We start from the raw sequence: 18,161 nt of genomic DNA, 5'->3' as shown, positions 1-18,161 counted from the left end.
CCAAAGAGCCCAGAGAATACCCCCCCCCCCAACCCCTCCTCAGAGAAGATCTAGGATGGGGGCTGCTGAATTGTCTCTCTTCTGGGCAGGACAGAACAGGGAATCAACAGCATTTCTGGGAAGCTACCACATTCATCTCTTTTCGTTTTGGGTTCTAATCCTGCCAGCTCTGGGCAACGCTCCCCTGGGACCCAGCCTGCCTCGGAGGCCAGGTGTGTGTGCTGGGAAAAGTTTGAGGACCGGCTGCTTTGCAGAGATGGGATGTTTTGGAATATTAGGCTGTTCACCAAAACAAAAAAAGTTACACCATCCAAACGTGCCCTCAAAGTAGCCTCTGACTGGAAGGCTGGTGTTTTAGAAGCCCTTTTGTGACACACACACACACAGAGCCCATCTGCGGAGATTCTCCATCATCCAGATCATGGTTGTCCCAAAGGCAACTGGACTTCCTTCCTTCCTCTTTCCTTTCCTTTCTTCTCGTTTCCTTCCTTTTTCCTTCTTTCCTTCCTCCCTCCCTCTCTTCTTTCTTTCCTTTTCTTTCTTCTCGTTTCCTTCCTTTTTCCTTCTTTCCTTCCTCCCTCCCTCTCTTCTTTCTTTCCTTTTCTTTCTTCTCGTTTCCTTCCTTTTTCCTTCTTTCCTTCCTCCCTCTCTTCTTTTTCCTTTTCTTTCTTCTCGTTTCCTTCCTTTTTCCTTCTTTCCTTCCTCCCTCCCTCTCTTCTTTCTTTCCTTTTCTTTCTTCTCGTTTCCTTCCTTTTTCCTTCTTTCCTTCCTCCCTCCCTCTCTTCTTTTTCCTTTTCTTTCTTCTCGTTTCCTTCCTTTTTCCTTCTTTCCTCCCTCGCTCCCTCTCTCTCTTCCTTCTTTCCTTTCTTCTCGTTTCCTTCCTTTTTCCTTCTTTCCTCCCTCCCTCCCTCCCTCTCTTCCTTCTTTCCTTTTCTTTCTTCTCGTTTCCTTCCTTTTTCCTTCTTTCCTCCCTCGCTCCCTCCCTCTCTTCCTTCTTTCCATTTTCCTTCCTTCCTTTCTTTTCCTTGAAAACAATTCACTTCTCATCCAAGAAGCGAAGAAGCTTCTTGGATGAGAAGCGAAACAACTTCTGAGGGGGGGAGGAAATCAAGAAAATCCAGTTGCCTTTTGGAAAAAGCACCTTTTTTGGGGGGACAACCGTGACCCACTTCTGGCCGGCTATATGCTCCTAACTCTTCTCCTCATCCGCCTTGAAAATGTGTCCCTTCCCCCTACATCCAGGGGGGTCTTCCAACTTGGCCCTTGGATGACTTGTGGACTTCAACTCCCAGAAGGCCTCAGCCAGGCACGCGTGCCTGGCTGAGGCCTTCTGGGAGTTGAAGTCCACAAGTCATCCAAGGGCCAAGTTGGAAGACCCCTGCCCTACAAATCGCTTTCAGGAGGCACTCTGATGTGCAAGCATTACACACCCTGTGCAAAAGATACAGCGAGACAACGCAAGAGTGCTTTTGCAGTTGCTCATAGCTTTGAGACTCTTTTATCTGCCAGGACAATTCATGACTTAAGTCCTCTCACAGCCAGCCACTTTCTCTCAGCAGAGAGAGGCAGGTTGAGGAGGGGAGGAGGGCTATCTTGTAAACCCACCCCCCCTTTTTTTTTTGGAATACACAGATGCATTCGCACATACACATTCTCTCTTCTGCCCCAGATCTGCCCCCAAGAGAATAATGTCTCTGCGTCAATTTTACAGGTCGACCCGGATGCTGAAGGTTGAATAAACCAGGCAATTTTATTTTATTTTTTCTTGTTGCTCGTAAGGGCTGAAAAACGGACGGCATAATTTCCTCCGTGTTTGGGAGAGGAAACGGACGGAAACTACAGCAGGAGACCTAGTTAATGTACGGCACACGGCACAGGCAGTCCTCGACTTACAACAGCTCTTTTAGTGACCGCCCAAAGTCACAACGGCACTGGAAAAAAGTGACTTAGGAGCGTTTGTTCACACTTAAACGACCATTGCAGCATCCCCCACAGTCAGGTGATCAAAATTCAAACGCTTGGCAACTGACTCGTATTTATGACGGTCGCAGCGTCCCGGGGAGGGTGGGGGGGAGGGTCAGCTGACCCCCTGTTGTGACCTTCGGACAAGCAAAGTCGAAAGGGGAAGCCAGATTCACTTAACAACCGGCTTACTAATTTAGCCACTGTAATTTATTCGCTTAACAACAGGGGCACGTGAGGCCGTAAAATGGGGCTCACTTAACAAAGGTCTCACTTAGCAACAGAAATTTTGGGCTCAATTGTGGCCGTAAGCCTAACCCTACTAGAGAGCCCAAAACAGGTTTCCCCCAGATTTCTCTGTTTTTAGTCTCAGCTTTATGACTGTTTACTCGAGATGGTGAACATACCTAATCCTTCCTCCTCTTACCTTCCTCACAACAACAACCCTGTGAGGTGGCTTGGGCAGAGAGAGAGGAGGGAGGGAGGGAGAGGGAGAGAAGGACGGAGAGACAGAGGGAGAGAGAGGGAGAGGGAAAAAGAGAAAAGGAGAGAGGGAGAGGGAGACAGAGAGGGAGGGAGGGAGAGACAGGGAGGGTGAGGGAGAGACAGAGGGAGAGAGAGAGAGGGAGACAGAGAGAGAGGGAGGGTGAGGGAGAGACAGGGCGGGAGAGAGAGAGAAAGAGAAAAGAGGGAGAGAGGGAGGGAGAAAGAGAAAAGGAGAGAGGGAGACAGAGAGAGGGAGGGAGGGTGAGGGAGAGAGAGAGAGAAAGAGAAAAGAGAAGGAGAGGGAGAGAGGGAGAGAGAAAGAGAAAAGGAGAGAGGGAGGGGGAAAGACAGGGAGGGAAAGGGAGAGAGAAAGAGAAAAGAGGGAGAGGGAGAGAGGGAGGGAGAAAGAGAAAAGGAGAGGGAGACAGAGAGAGAGGGAGGGAGGGTGAGGGAGAGAGAGAGAAAGAGAAAAGAGAAGGAGAGGGAGAGAGGGAGAGAGAAAGAGAAAAGGAGAGAGGGAGGGAAAGAGAGGGAGAGACAGGGAGTGTGAGGGAGAGACAGAGGGAAAGGGAGAAAGAGAAAAGGAGAGAGGGAGACAGAGAGAGAGGGAGGGAGAGGGAGAGAGAAAGAGAAAAGAGAAGGAGAGGGAAAGACGGAGGGAGAGAGAAAGAGAAAAGGAGGGAGAGGGAGACAGAGAGAGAGGGAGGGGGAAAGACAGGGAGGGAGAGGGAGAGAGAAAGAGAAAAGAGGGAGACGGAGAGAGAAAGAGAAAAGGAGAGAGGGAGACAGAGAAGGAGGGAGGGAGAGGGAGAGAAAGAGAAAAGAGAAGGAGAGGGAGAGAGAAAGAGACTGGCCCAAAGTCACCTGGCTGGTTCTTCATGTCTGAGGCATGAACTACAACTCACAATTGCTTGATTCCTTAACCACTAGGCTAAACTGGCTCTCACACATTTATCTTTTGTGATCTCCTTGTTCTTTTTCCCTCCCTTTCACTGCAAACCTACCCCACGGCTAGCATCTTCCCATGTGGGTGCAACCCACTCACCCCCCCGCCTCGATTTTCATCCCCGAGGAGGGCCATGCAGTTCCCCGTTCGCCACCTCCCTCAAGCTGCCCCTACACCTTCCAGGCAGCGTCCAGCCTGAGAGCAGAGGGAGAGCCCAGCTCCTCCTAACAGCCACCATGCGGGGGGGGGGGGAAGGAGTGGGAAAGGAGTGTGGGTGTGGGGGGAGAGATTCTGGTTAGAAAGAGCAGAGGCCCAGCCAAGGCAAACCACAAAGATGGAGGTCACCTTTAAAGAGACAGCGTTGTTTTCTCAATCCCAGGCCGAGACCAACGTTTTGGCGACCCAGATGGGACAGCGTGGAAACAGCCCCTCCCCACATTCCGGTGGGCTTCCCTTCCTGCAGGCCGAGAGCTAATGAGACCCCAACTGTCCCTTTAAGGGTGCCCTCTGCGTTCACACACAGCTGCCCTTGGCCACCACAGGTTGGGAGGGGGGGAGGGAGAGGGAGAGAGAGAGAGAAAGAAAGAGAGAGAGAGAGAGAGAAGCTGGCAAGGAGGGAGGTGAGCGTTGCACAAGAGGAAGAAGGAGAAGAGGAGGAGGAGGAGGAGGAAGAAGAAAAAGAACAAATTCCAGAGTGATGAAACGCCTACCTTCTGGCAAACCTGAAAGACAGATTTCTAGAAGGGGAGGGGGTAAAAAAAAGGGGAGGGGGGAGGAAAAAAACACGGTGGTGGGTGGATGAGCAAGCGTGAAAAGTGTGAAATGAACAAGCCGTGGGTCCCGGAATAGGCCGGCGTCCCCATCTTCCCTCCCCAGATTGGAGGGGGAGGGGGGGGGTTGAATTTAGGGAAAGGGAAGCTGCCGCCCCCCTCCCCCTCCCCCTTTTTTCGTTCCTTCCGTCCAAAGCAGGAAGATGAACAGCCTCCCTCTGGCCCAAAACTGGGGCTCCCCCCAAAGCCCTGGTCACCTCTTGGCAGGTGAGAGGGAGTGGGGAACCCAGGCCTGCTGGGGTCACCCCCTCCTCTCTCCCACCCCACAGCCCCCTCCGGCTGGAGGCTGCCCGTAAAAAGACCCACAGAAGGATAGGGTGGGTTGGGGGTGGGTGGGGAGAGGAAGGAAGGTAAAACACACAGCAAAAAAGGGGGGGCTGGAGACAGGAGGCGCTGGATTGCACAGTGACCTCCCCCCCCTTCCCAAACTCCCTCCCTCCCTCTTGGGGCCTTGCGCAGAAAAAGAAGCAAGGTTTACTAAACAGCCTCTTAGATCCACAGACACCCACTCAAGGTTGCGGTTTGGGGCTTGTTAGGCTGCCCCGGCTGGGCTCTCGGAAAGGATCGGGGCCTGCCAGCCTGGGTTGCCCTCCGCCCTGCTTGGCAAACCCGCTGCCCGGCAAGGCCGGAGGGGGTGGAAAGTGGTGGGGATTGGGATTGGATGCTGGTTTTGCTGACTCCCCCAAACCCCGCGAAAGTCAGATCTGGACGGTGTGTTTCAACTGATGTCGGGCCTTCCGCAGAGACTGACTAGGCGACCCTCCGTGGGCGCTTTGGAGATGGGTGGACTTCAACTCCCAGAATTCCCCAGTGGGCAGAGCAGAGATCAGGACCAGCAGAGGCGGCAGGGGGAAATTCTGGGAGTTGGAAGTCCACCCGCCTTCAAAGCGCCCAAGGTTGAGAAACCCTGGGCTGTCTTAGCCAACGTGGCAAGTGGCTGGGGTACCCCCCACCCCCACATTTAAGGAGGGGCGAGGAACTTCACCGCAGGGCTGAGATGAGGGAAGTGCAGGCTTTGGGGCGGTGGGCAAGCCGAACTGCAGTTCCCCGGAAGAACCAAAGGCATTGGGCACCCGTTGGTCTAAATCAGGGGTCTTCAAACGTGTGCCTGGCTGAGGAATTCTGGGAGCTGAAGTCCACGAGTCATAAAAGGGCCAAGTTTGAAGACCCATGCTTGTGGACTTCAACTCCCAGAATTCCTCAGCCAGCGTGCCTGGCTGAGGAATTCTGGGAGGTGAAGTCCACGAGTCATAAAAGGGCCAGGTTTGAAGACCCCTGATCTAAATGGAATAAATAGGCTCTCCTGTCTGAGTAGGGGCGGGGGTTGGACTAGAAGACCTCCAAGGTCCCTTCCAGCTCCATCATTCTTACCGCAGTTCTCAGGAGCCATCCCACCCCACTCCCGGGCTCTGCAGTGGCAATTACGGCTCAGCCATCTTGAATGATAGCTTGTCGCTCTCCAGCTGAGTTCCTCCGAAGAAGATCTCCTGTTTTGGGGTGGTGGGCGGTGGGGGGGAGACCTCCTGGCTGTTCTTGCATCCCAGGCCCACTCGGGGAGGGGGTTGGCTGGCCTTCCAGGAGACCCCCTTGGTAAGGGAGAGGTTGTGCCCCCACCCCTTGAAGGTCTGGGGGGAGGGAGCATTTGAAAGCTGGGTGGGCTCATTCCCCCCACCCCCAAATGGAAGCAGCTGACAGCAGCTTGGATTCCTGGCCCCACTTGGCAACTGTGATTCGACTCTGGGGACAGATGGCAGACAATGGGCTGTGGGTGCTGGGGCATCGTGGTGGGGGGCTCTGGGAGGGAGGGAGGAGAGGGAAGGGCAGCGGGGGTCCGACACACACAAGAATCAGCCAGCATGCACCCGTCGGAGCCACCGAAGAGGGCAGGGGTAAGCAACCTGGTCTCTTTGATGACTGGTGGACTTCAACTCCCAGAATTCCTCAGCCAGCATGGGGGAAATATGGCCCCTTCATGACTGGTGGACTTCAACTCCCAGAATTCCTCAGCCAGCATGGCTCAGCTTGGAAACCTCTCTCTTTCCCCTCAGTGTGGCTGGTTCAGGAATTCTGGGAGTTGGAAGTCCACGAGTCATCAAAGAGCCAAGCTTGCCTAACCCTGCTTCAGCCAGCCAGGAATTCTGGGAGTTGAAGTCCACGAGTCATCAAAGAGCCGAGCTTGCCTAACCCTGGAATAGGGGAACAGAAACGGGGGGAAGGGGGGTTGTCCCTTGTCCTGCCCTCCCCTCACGCCACCCAGGATGCACCGGGCCTTCCCCCCACTTCGGTGCCCCCCCTCCCCCGGCTCACCTGCGTACGAACTTGGAGGTGAACTTGCTGAAGAGGCTCCCCGAAGCTCCTCTCCGGCCTTGGCTGTTGCCGGAAGGCGAGGCGGGCGTCAGGCCGTAGGAGAGGTTCTGCTGGTCCCGGACCGGCCGGAGCTGCCCGGCGTGGAAGGTGCTGCGACTCTGGATGCCTCGGGGGAAGTTGGTGCGCTCGGGGAGGGCGCTGCTGATGTTGTGGGCGGAGGGGGAGGCCACAGGAGCCCGCTGGGGGGCCGTGCTGTGAGGGAGGAAGAGGAAGGTCATCAGAGGAGGCCAAGGCCGAGGGACCCTCCAGGCCTCTGCCCCGCCCTGCCAAGGGGGGGGGGAAGGGGAGAAGCCACGTCCTCTTAAAAGGGTCCGAGGGCACCGACGGGCGGAAGGCAGCCCTGAAACCGGGCTGCCCCCTACCAGACTTTGTGCCGAGGGATCTTCGACGCCCTTCGGAAAAGCCCACCGCTTCAGGAGAGACTTTGGCAAAGCGAGATTCCTGGCTTAAGGCGACGTGAGAATCCAGGGCCAGTTTTTCCCTGAGGAGGAACGAGCATCGGGGCAGACGCGGAAGGCAGCCCTTCGGCAGAGCAGGCAGGGAAAGGCTGCCGCACCAAAGAACCAGGGCTGCCTTCCGCAGCTGCCGTCTTCCAAGGAAGGAGGGGAGATCCCCGAAAGAGAACGGGGAGCCCACCCGTCTTGAGCAGCACTCTGGGTCCCTTCGGACTCTGCCCGAGGTTGCGTGGCACCCAGAACGTGGCTACATCTTGGGGGGGGTCCCCCTTCCGGGTTTCAGGAGAGAACCCCCAAACCTCTCAGTTGTTCTGCTCCAATCCCCTCTAGGCAGCCCCTGGGCGAGGGTCAACGGCTCTGGGGCCAGGCCAGGAGGCAGAACCATCAAGTTGAGAGGAAGCTGGAGAGAGCTGGAGGGAGGGAAAGAAGGCAGGTAGGGAGGGAGGGAAAGAAGGGAGGTGGAAGGGAGGGAGGGAGGGAGGAAGGAAGGAAGGAGGGAGGGAGGATGGATGGAAAGAAGGAAGGAAGAAGGGAGTGAGTCAGTGAGTGAGGAAGGAAGGAAGGAGGGAGGGAGGGAGGGAGGGAAAAAAGGGAGGTGGAAGGGAGTGAGTGAGTGAGGAAGGAGGGAGGGAGGGAAGATGGATGGAAAGAAGGGAGGGAGGGAGGAAGGAAGAAGGGAGTGAGTGAGTGAGGAAGGAAGGAAGGAGGGAGGGAAAGAAGAGAGATGATGGGAGGAAGGAGAGGGGAGGAAGGAAGGAAGGGAGGTGGAAGGGAGTGAGTGAGTGAGGAAGGAAGGAGGGAGGGAGGGAGGATGGATGGAAAGAAGGAAGGAAGGGAGGGAGGGAGGTAGAAGGGAGTGAGTGAGTCAGTGAGTGAGGAAGGAAGGAAGGAAAAAAGGAAGGAAGGAAGGAGGGAGGGAGGGAAAGGAGGTGATGGGAGGAAAGAGAGGGGAGGAAGGAAGGAAGGGAGGTGGAAGGGAGTGAGTGAGGAAGGAAGGAGGGAGGGAGGGAGGATGGATGGAAAGAAGGAAGGAAGGGAGGGAGGAAGGGAGGGAGGTAGAAGGGAGTGAGTGAGTCAGTGAGTGAGGAAGGAAGGAAGGAAGGAAGGAAAAAAGGAAGGAAGGAAGGAGGGAGGGAGGGAAAGGAGGTGATGGGAGGAAAGAGAGGGGAGGAAGGAAGGAAGGAAGGAAGGGAGGTGGAAGGGAGTGAGTGAGTGAGGAAGGAAGGAAGGAAGGAGGGAGGGAGGGAGGATGGAGGGAGGGAGGAAAGGAAGGAAGGAGGGAGGGAGCATGGAAGGGAGGGAGGAAGACTCCAGGCACACGCCGCTGCCCACTTGCCTAGGTCGCTGGGCCTCGCAGTGATTATCGGTGGGGGGCAGCGTGGGCTTGGAGGGGTGCACCGAGGCTGACATGGATTTCTGGTGCTGTCGCGGGCGCGCGGAGCTCACGGCGGCGGAAGCGGAGGCGGTAGAGGCCCTGGAGCCCGGAGTGGTTAGGCTGGGGGGGAGGCGGAGAAAAAAACAATCAAGCCAGGGAGAAGCCCAAGTCCAAACCAAGGAGAGCGGGGGGGGGGGGGGGGGAAGGGAACAAAAGGGGGAGGGGGGAAATGGGGGTGAAGCGGGCCGGTGGGCGATATCTGCAGCGGGCCCCCACCCCCCCAAGACCATCTGATGATGCCGCCTGTCTGCAGATGGTGGTCTTGGGGGCTACGCCCGACTGCTCCTCCGCCCCAAAAGGCACCTTTGCCCAGAGGGGGGGTGGAAACCCCCCCCCCCAATTTAATCTCTCATAATTCACGGGATTATATGAGGTTTATTGAGCTGATCTATGTTCGGTTTTCTTCTGGGGAAGGTGCTCAAAGTCCGTTGCAGCGGCCAGCAAACGACGCAGGGCCAATGTGCCCCCCCCAACTGCCCCCAGCCGTTTATATATTCTTATTAAAAACAGAAGAACGGGGGGGGGGGGAAAGAGATCGAAGGGACCCTCGTTTTGTAGGCCTGTCTTCCTTCTTTCCTCCAGCTAACGTCTCCCAGGGGCGAAGTTTCTCAACCTTGGCAAATTTCACACGCGTGAACTTCAGTTCCCACCTGCATGTAGTGGGGGGGGGGGAGTTCTGGGTGGGGGGGTTCCCCTCTATCAAGCGTGCCACGGCACGGATGAAGTTGCTGAGGTTGAAAAACACCACACCAGGCTAACTCTTTTTTTTTTTGCAGCCTCTCTCGCTCCCCCCCTCCTTCCCTGCCCTCTTTCTATCTTCCTTTCCTCCTTCCTTCCTTTCTTCCCTTTTCCTTCCCTTCCCTTCCCCCATCTTTCTTCCCTTCCCTTCTGCCGTCTTCCTTCCCTTCCCTTCATCTATCTTTCTTCCCTTCCCTTTCGTCTTCCTCCCAGCCTTCTTTCCTTCCCTCCTTCTCAACCTATCCCATGCTTCATCAGCTAAACAGGGCAACAGTGTGTGTTTGTGTGTGTGTGTGTGTGTGTGTGTGTGTGTCTCCCCCCTCAATCAACCGTGCCACGCCACAGATAAGAGCCACCAGCAGGTCCACAGGCATTCTGGGGAAAGCAAATATACAATACACAACCCAGTATATTTGTATATGAGTCAAGCACACACACGCGCCCCCCCCCCCCCGGACTGAACAGGAGGAGGTGGATGCGAATGGAGGCTCTCCAGAGGGGTGGGGGACGGGGTGGGGGGGTGGGGGAAAGAAACGCGGGCGATGAGGGATGGGTGCATGACTTGTTTGGAGGCTCTGAAGGAGCCAGGGGGCTGGGTCCAAAGACACCAGGCGTTGGAAGTCTGCGCGTGCGAATGCGCGCACGTCGAAAGGAAGCAAAGAGATGAGGCCTGCTCCTTGCTAGCTAAGGAAAGGGGTTCTGAGAACGTGAGAAAAGGGTTCTTGGCCAGGAATGCTGGGTTGAGAAGGAAGAGGTCTCTCCGTTCTCTCCTCCCTCTCTCAACAAATGAAGATGAGAGGAAGGGGTCTTCCTCATCCTCCCCGCCCCCCGCCCCCCCAATCAGTCCAGGGCAGGCGTAGGCAAGCTTGGCTCTTTTTATTTTTATTTTATTTTATTTTAATTCCATTTATATCCCGCCCTTCTCCAAAGACTCAGGGCGGCTTACAAGCTTATGAGTCGTGGACTTCAACTCCCAGCATTCCTGAGCCAGCACGGCTCAGCATTGAAACCTCTCCTTTTCTCCTCAGCCTGGCTGGCTCAGGAATTCTGGGAGTTGAAGTCCACCAGTCATAAAAGAGCCATAGGTTCCCCCATGCTGGCTCAGGAATTGTGGGAGTTGAAGTCCACAAGTCATTAAAGGGCCAGGTTTGAAGACCCCTGGTTTAGAGTATAGGCCAGGGGTAGGCAACCTTGGCTCTTTGATGACTCCTGGACTTCAACTCCCAGAATTCCTGAGCCAGCATGGGGGAACTATGGCCTCTTCTTGACTTGTGGACTTCAACTCCCAGAATTCCTGAGCCGGCGTGGAATTCTGGGCGTTGGAAGTCCGCAGGTCGCGTTAAAGTGGCCCTAGTCACACACCCTCCCCCTGACATTAGCCTAATCCAGGGGTCTTCCAACCGGGCCCTTTCATGACTTGTGGACTTCAACTCCCAGAATTCCTCAGCCAGGCGGAGTTGAAGTCCACAAGTCATCAAAGGGCCCGGTTGGAAGACCCCTGCACTAGGCTCAAGGGTGACTAGAGGGAACCTTTTCCTTATACCAGGGGTCTTCAACCTTGGCAACTTTTTAAGAACTTGTGGACTTCAACTCCCAGGATTCCTTCTGGCTGAGGAATTCTGGGAGTTGAAGTCCACAAGTCATCAAAGGGCCCGGTTGGAAGACCCCTGAACTTAAGCCTAAGCAATCTTAAAAAGGTGGCTGAGGTTGGAGACCACCATCACCCACCCACCCCGCTTTAAAGAAAGACTTTTGTTCCTGGGTGGGGCCAACCTCTGGGGTGAGGGGCTCGCTCCCTCCCTCCCTCCCTCCTCCTCTTCCTCCTTACCTATCTTTGCCGTTCTGTATGGAATTCTGGCCCAAGCTGGTCCGGTCCAGCATGGGGGAATTGCGGCTCCGGTTTGTGCTGGTCGAGAGGACGCTGTTCTGCAAAGGAGGAGAAACGCCAAGTGAGGGAGGGGCGCTGGGGCAAAAGAACCGTGGTGGTGGTGGTGGGGGGGGAGAGAGACCCTGGCAACCGGTTTCTTAATGTTTCTGCAGGACGGGGAGGGGTGGGGTGGGGAGAAAGAGGGCAGGCTGCCTCCCCCACATCCAGAAAGAGGCACTACTTTCTCGCTTTGTGACCGCTGTGTTGTTCACTTGGGTGACCGCTGCTTTTGACAGCTGCCGGAAAAAAGGTGGTCAAATCAGGTTGGTCCGGGGTGTGGGTTAGGGTTAGGGTTACGACCGTCACGTCCTACGGCAGAAATTCAGGACCCCATGAGGACCGTAGGCTGAGGACTAGCTGCGCAGGGAATTCAAGGGTGGGCAGGCTGACTCCCCCATGAAGCCGCGCCCTCCAGGCACTGACCGTGGAGGGCATGGGGGTGCTTTTTTTCCTCTCCAGGCTGGGCAGGGGGCTGGCGGGCACTTTGACGGTGCTCCCGGTCTTGCTGCGGCCGGCCTCCCTCTCCTCCTCGGGCCTCTTGTTCTCGGCGTTGGCCGCCTGCGTTTTCTTGGAGTAAGACGTGGAGGATGGGATGGTGGGTACTGCGGGGAGATGGAAACAAAGATAAGATATAAATATAAATGTAAGCATGTAAGTGTCACAGAGATGCAAGGAGGGAGGAACGAGGATAATTCTTTAGGAGCTGAAAGGACAAGGACACACACACACACACACACACACACACACAGCGGGATCCTCCCAAAGTTGTAACCCAGCTGTAATTTGGAATCATGATGACTTTTCGGGCGGCCACAGTGAAAAGATTCCAGGGGACTTACATGAAAAACTCAAAATGGGCAAATGAAAGTACAGTCAATGTTATTGCTAAGATATATTTTTTTTACCATGCCTTTTTGTTTGTTCGTACACAAACACACACACACACACACACACACACACACACACAAACTTATATATTGGGTCAACTCAACTCAAATACTGCCTATTTTCTGCACCACAACAACCCTGCAAGGAGGGATGGGCTGGAAGACAGGGACTGGACCAAAGTCACCCAGCTGGCTTTCACGCCTAAGGCGGGACTAGAACTCCCTGTCTCCTGGTGATTGGCCCAGAATCACCCAGCTGCCTTTCATGCCTAAGGCGGGACTAGAACTCTCTTGACTCCTGGTGATTGGCCCAAAGCCACCCAGCTCCCTATCGTGCCTAAGGCGGGACTAGAACTCACCGACTCCTGCCGATTGGCCAAGTCACGCCCAAGAACACTAGAACTCACGATCTCCGGTTTCTGGCCAGCCCCATTCGCCAGAACAACCAAGCCGGCTGTCTATAATGCGGTGAGTCCCACCTTAGGCACGAAACAGCCGGGCGACTTGGGGGGGCAATCACCAGGAGGGGGGTGAGTTCTAGTCCCTTCTTAGGTAGGAAAAGATGGCTGGGTGATTTTGGGCCAACCGTTCTCTCCCGCCGGATGGTGGTCATGGGGAATGCTAAGAGAAGGGAGGATGGTCAGTGATCTTTGTCAACTCGAATTGTTGTTGTTGTTATTATTATTATAATAACAACATAATTATAATTATTATAAAGTTGGAAGGGACCTTGAAGGTCATCTAGTCCAACCCCCTGCTCAGGCAGGAAACCTACACCATTTCAGACAAATGGCTGTCCAGCCTCTTCTTCAAAGCTTCCAGGAAAATTTGGGACTGTGTGGAAATGGATAGGCTCACATCGAAAATGAAAGGCAAAGAATAATAATAATAATAATAATAATAATAATAATAATAATAATAATAATAATAATAATAATAATAATAATAATAATAATAATAATAATAATAATAATAATAATAATAATAATAATAATAATAATAATAATAAGAAGAAGAAGAAGAAGAAGAAGAAGAAGAAGAAGAAGAAGAAGAAGAAGAAGAAGAAGAAGAAGAAGAAGAAGAAGAAAGGGACCTTGGAGGTCATCTAATCCAACCCCCTGCTCAGGCAGGAAACCTACACCATTTCAGACAAATGGCTGTCCAGTCTCTTCTTAGAAACCTCCCAGTGTGGGACGATCAAGGTGGGATGGTCAAGAAATAAATAAAATCCCTTTATTATACAGAGCCTTGGTGGAGCAGTGGGCTAATGCCTCCTTAAGTAACACCAGCTGCCTGCCATTAGTGCAGGTTCGAGTCCCACCAGGCTCAAGGTTGACTGCCTTCCATCCTTCCGAGGTAGGTAAAATGAGGACCCAGATTGTTGGGGGCAATTAAGCTGACTTTGTAATAATGCCGCTTGGGGTGTGTGTGAAAGCCCTAATAAGCAGGCATATACATAGAATGAAGGCTACTGCTAAGCTTGTAAGCCGCCCTGAGTCTTCGGAGAAGGGCGGGATATAAATGGAATTAAAATAAAATAAATAAAATATTGGAATCCCATCCTCCCTGCTTTGCCCAGAATGAGGAGGAGGAGGAGGAGGAGGAAGCTCACCCTGGTCACTCAAGCGGCGTTGCTTGGGGTTGGCCGAGACGCTGCGCTGCACCTTGTGCGAAGGGGAGGGGGCCGTGCTGTTGGCCAGCTCAGGCTGGGGGCGAGGTTTCAGGGTAATGCTGTCGTTGTTGTCCAGCTGGAAAAGCAGGAAAAAAAAAGGAAATCAGGAAAAGGCTTCCGGGACCCCCCTCAGCGGCCTTTGCTCCCCACCCGACAGGCCAGCCCTTGGAGGCCGGCTCCAGAAAAGCAAAAAAAAAGGGGGTTGTTTGTTTTTTTCCTTCTTCTTCTTCTTCCTCTTCTCGCGGAAGGAAAAGAGGAAGTTTACTCTGCCGCTGTCGGAGCGTGGGGAAAAAAAAAAGGCCGTTCTAGAACAACTGGATGATGCAAAATCACCACAAACCTGGGCAACGGAAAGAGGGAGTTGTCTTTTTCAGCCACAGTCCGCAAAGAGATTCGTTGGTAAATGTATTTGGTAGAAAGGAAACTGGAGGCTTCTTTCTGTCTCTTTTCATTCTTTCTTCCTGCACTTTTTCTTTTTACTTTTGGCTAGTTTGTGTTTAGTTTTTATTCTTTGCAAAAGGTGCATTAAAGATTACCTTCCTTCCTTCCTTCCAGCCTCCCTTTCATCTCCTTCCTTCCAGCCTCCCTTCTCCTTCCTTCCTTCGTTCCTTCCAGCCTCCCTTTCATCTTCCTTCCTTCCTTCCAGCCTCCCTTTCAGATCCTTCCTTCCTTCCTTCCAGATCCTTCCTTCCTTCCTGCCTCCCTTCTATCTCCTTCCTTCCTTCCTTCCTTCCTTCCAGCCTCCCTTTCAGATCCTTCCTTCCTTCCTCCCTTTCAGATCCTTCCTTCCTTCCTTCCTTTCAGATCCTTCCTTCCTTCCTTCCTGCCTCCCTTCTATCTCCTTCCTTCCTTCCTTCCTTCCTTCCTTCCAGCCTCCCTTCTATCTCCTTCCTTCCTTCGTTCCTTCCAGCCTCCCTTTCTCCTTCCTTCCTTCCTTCCTTCCTTCCTTCCTTCCTTCCTTCCTTTCTTCCTTCCTTCCTTTCCTTCCTTCCTGGGTCTGTTCTGCTTGGCTTATTTTTTTAAATTCCCAGTCAGAGGACTTAGGAACAAAAAGGACACGAGAAACGTGCTGTGTGGAAAATGCAGACTACAGGGAAGGTTTCCGAGAAAAGGCACGAGAACCGGAAGGCTACTAAGAAAAATGGAGAACAAAGTTCTCTTATCCAGGGATCTCCAGGGATCTGACCAAAAGAGGCCCAGGCTTGGCTCCTCCTGGTATTCAGCAGGGCGTCAGCTGTCAATCACACCTTTCACCATGTCAGCTGCCAAATTCTAAGACAGTGAGTGGCAGTCGGTGAGTCCAGGGGTGGGGGGAGGGCGCGGCCAAGTCTGGAGGCAGGGGCTGGATCCTGGTTGCCACCTGCACAGAGCAAGGTGGCAGCTTCTGCTCAGACATTCCCGTGGACAGGATGAACAGGATAAGAGAGCTGGGAGGGACCTTGGAGGTCTTCTAGTCCAACCCCCTGCTCAGGCAGGAGACCCTATGCCCATTTCAGACAAAGGGTTGCCCAATCTCTTCTTAAAACCCTCCAATGATGGAGCACCTGTAATTTTTGGAGGCAAGCCCTTCCACTGATGAATTTTACTGTCAGGAAGTTTCTCCTTAGTTCCAGGTTGCTTCTCTCCTTGACTAGTTTCCATCCGTTGCTTCTTGTCCTGCCTTCAGGCGGTTCGGAGAATAGACTGACCCCCGTCTTCTTTGGGGCAGCCCCTCAAATATCGGAAGACTGCTATCATGGCACTCCTGGTCCTTCTCTTCGTTAAACTAGACGTACCCAATTCCAGCAACCGTTCCTTGTATGTTTTAGCCTCCAGTCCCCTGATCGGCTTTGTTGCTCTTCCCCCGCACTCTTTCCAGAGTCTCAGTGTAAACGGAAAAGCCGACTTAAGAGAAGCCACGTGGCTAATCGCCTGCTTGCTTCAGGGCTGCAAACCGCCCCTGCAGGGCTGCCGTTCCGAAGTTCAACGCACCTGGCCACCCACCCACCCACCCACCCTCGCACTCACCTCTGAGTTTTTGTAACCTAGCAGCAGGTACGTCGCCATCACTTCATTATACTTCTGGCTGACTAAGGACTCTTGAATTTCTTCCCGGGTGTACCCCATAGAAATCATGAGTTCTGGAAGGGTGAAGGAGAAGGAGGAGAGGGTCACAATCAACTCGTAGGAAAGACCACCCCCAGCTGCTCAGAAAGCGGAACGTCCCACTTTGCCCTCCAATGGGGATGGCCTCTAGCCCAGGGGTCTTCCAACTTGGCAGCTGGCTGGCTGAGGAATTCTGGGAGTTGAAGTCCACAAGTCTTCAAAGTTGCCACGTTGGAAGACACCCCCGCCCCCCCACTGCTCTAAGCCCATCAGCCCTTCCTAACTTTTGCACCTGTCCGCCGAGGGTCCTTGTAGTCTGGCAGAGGTTCCACGTAAGGCTTCAACTCATCGTCCTCGTGACCCACATTCATCCAGCGGTCTTTCATGATTTGCTGAGGGGGGGGGAAGGAGGAAGGAGAGGCAGACATTAGAACCACACCGAGAGGATGGCTTCCTTTGCAGGCGTTTCACTGCCAAACTAGGCAACGTCATCAGCGCTGGAAGGGAGAGGAGTTGAACCTCTGTTGAAAGGCAAGTCAGCTGCTCGTATATAAATGTATATAAATGGCATGGGTCCGGATTATCTTAGGGAGCACCTGCTGCCAGCGTCAACTTCCCATCGTCCTGTGCGCTCCCACAGGGAAGGCCTCCTCAGGGTCCCGCCGGTCAAGGAGTGCCGGCGGGTGATTCCCAGGGGGAGAGCATTCTCGGTGGGCGGTCTGCCCTTTGGGAATCAGCTGCCGGTGGAACTCCGGATGGCCCCCGACCTCCGTTCCTTTCGCCGGGACCTAAAAACCTGGCTATTTAAGCTGGCCGGGCCTGGACTGAGGGGTTTTTAAAGGTTTTAAATTCAATTTTAAAGTGTTTGGGGCTATTAATTTAATTGTATTTTAATCTGTATATTGCATTATTATTTTTTTTAAAAAAAATTGCCCTGTAAACCGCCCCGAGTCCTTCGGGAAAAGGGCGGTACATACATCGAATAAAATAAATAAATAAATAAATAAACAAACAAACCCGGCTGAAGGAATCAAAAGAAGGGAACAGAACAAACGAGTTGGGAGGGATCTTGAAGGTCTTCCACTCCTCAAGCGGCAGATCTGATACTACTCCAGACATGGCTGTCCAGTTTCTCTGAAGCAAGCAAGCTCAGAGAGCACCAAAGATGCCACAGTACTTCCTCCTCCTCCTCCTCCTCCTCCTCCTCCTCCTCTCAACAAGCCCCACTCCAGTGTGATGGACCACAAAATAACAACAGGGAAGAGACGGCAATTGCCCCAAGGACACTGTCCCCCTTCTCAGCAGCCTCCCTCCCATTTTCCAGGAAAACTGGGGGCCTCTTTGGTAATGTTTCCTTCCCCCCCCCCCCACTGCCTAAATCCACCCATGGAAAAGCTGGTTGGCCGGCTGCTTCTTTTTCTTTCCCACTTTTAAATCCACCTGAAAGCTGTTGGCCCTGGAGAAGCAGAACGATTCCTCTCGTGGCCGGCAAGCCGCCGATGTAAAACAGCCTCCCTGTTGGGAAAGCTTAAGGCGGCAGCCGAAGGGGCTCGGGAAATTACCTCCTTCACGCCGAGAGGTACGGTAATTTGGGCCCTTCGAGCCAGACACAAAAGAGGGCGGTGGACGACAGAGAAAGGAACGGGGCCTTCGCCCGAACCAGCAAGGACAGGGTTTAAAAATAAATAATAACGTCCCATTACCAACAATAAGGAACGGGTTTGCAAGGCAAAGACGCGCCGAAAATGGAGACGCTCCCTAAAAAAAAAAAAAAAAACAACCACCGTGGCTGTTTAACACACTACTAGGCTAAGCCAGAAGAAACCAGGCTAAAACAATTTCGGTCGCCAGCATGTTAAAAAAAAGATGTCGAGACTCTAGAAAGAGCGCAGAGAAGAGCAACCAAGATGATCGGGGGACTGGAGGCTAAAATATATGAAGAATTGGGGATGTCTAGTTTAACGAAGAGAAGGACCGGGGGAGAGGGGGGACATGACAGCTGAGTTCCAAAATTTAAGGGGCTTCCCCGAAGAAAAGGGGGTCAAACTGTTCTCCAAAGCGCCCGAAGGCAGGACAAGAAGCAACGGATGGAAACTAATCAAGGAGAGAAGCAACCTGGAATTAAGGAGAAATTCCCTAACAGGGAGAACAATTAATCAGTGGAACTACCTGCCTCTTGAAGCGGTGAATGCTCCAACACTGGAAGTTTTTAAGAAGAGACTGGACAGCAATTTGTCTGAAATGGTATAGGGTTTCCTGCCTGAGCAGGGGGTTGGACTAGAAGACCTCCAAGGTCCCTTCCAACACTGTTATTCTGTTACGCTGTTCAGTTAACTGGCTACGTTTGCCCAGGATTAACAACAAGCTATTG

The 18,161-nt window shown here is 53.4% G+C and overlaps 1 protein-coding gene across 12 annotated transcripts in view; it reads right to left on the bottom strand.

Annotated features, from left to right (window-relative positions):
- Positions 1 to 18,161, bottom strand: part of MARK2 (microtubule affinity regulating kinase 2) — a 98,371-nt gene that overhangs the window by 3,511 nt on the left and 76,699 nt on the right. For 7 of the 12 annotated variants that reach the window (XM_081340434.1, XM_081340445.1, XM_081340443.1 and 4 more), the window contains 8 exons: positions 16,083 to 16,182; positions 15,713 to 15,825; positions 13,646 to 13,781; positions 11,570 to 11,748; positions 11,048 to 11,145; positions 8,383 to 8,541; positions 6,532 to 6,783; positions 4,105 to 4,131 (listed from right to left, as the gene is read on the bottom strand). In XM_081340434.1, the coding sequence (XP_081196560.1) occupies positions 4,105 to 4,131; positions 6,532 to 6,783; positions 8,383 to 8,541; positions 11,048 to 11,145; positions 11,570 to 11,748; positions 13,646 to 13,781; positions 15,713 to 15,825; positions 16,083 to 16,182 (1,064 nt within the window). The remainder of the gene's footprint in view (positions 1 to 4,104; positions 4,132 to 6,531; positions 6,784 to 8,382; positions 8,542 to 11,047; positions 11,146 to 11,569; positions 11,749 to 13,645; positions 13,782 to 15,712; positions 15,826 to 16,082; positions 16,183 to 18,161) is intronic. The other 5 variants (XM_081340440.1, XM_081340441.1, XM_081340436.1 and 2 more) reach the window with 3 other exon arrangements.

The sequence above is a fragment of the Vipera berus genome (genome assembly GCF_964194415.1).
Source record: "Vipera berus genome assembly, chromosome: 16".
NCBI classification, from domain to species: domain Eukaryota; kingdom Metazoa; phylum Chordata; class Lepidosauria; order Squamata; family Viperidae; genus Vipera; species Vipera berus.
Note: the sequence above shows the minus strand (reverse complement) of the source record. Positions and strands in the feature narration are given on the sequence as shown.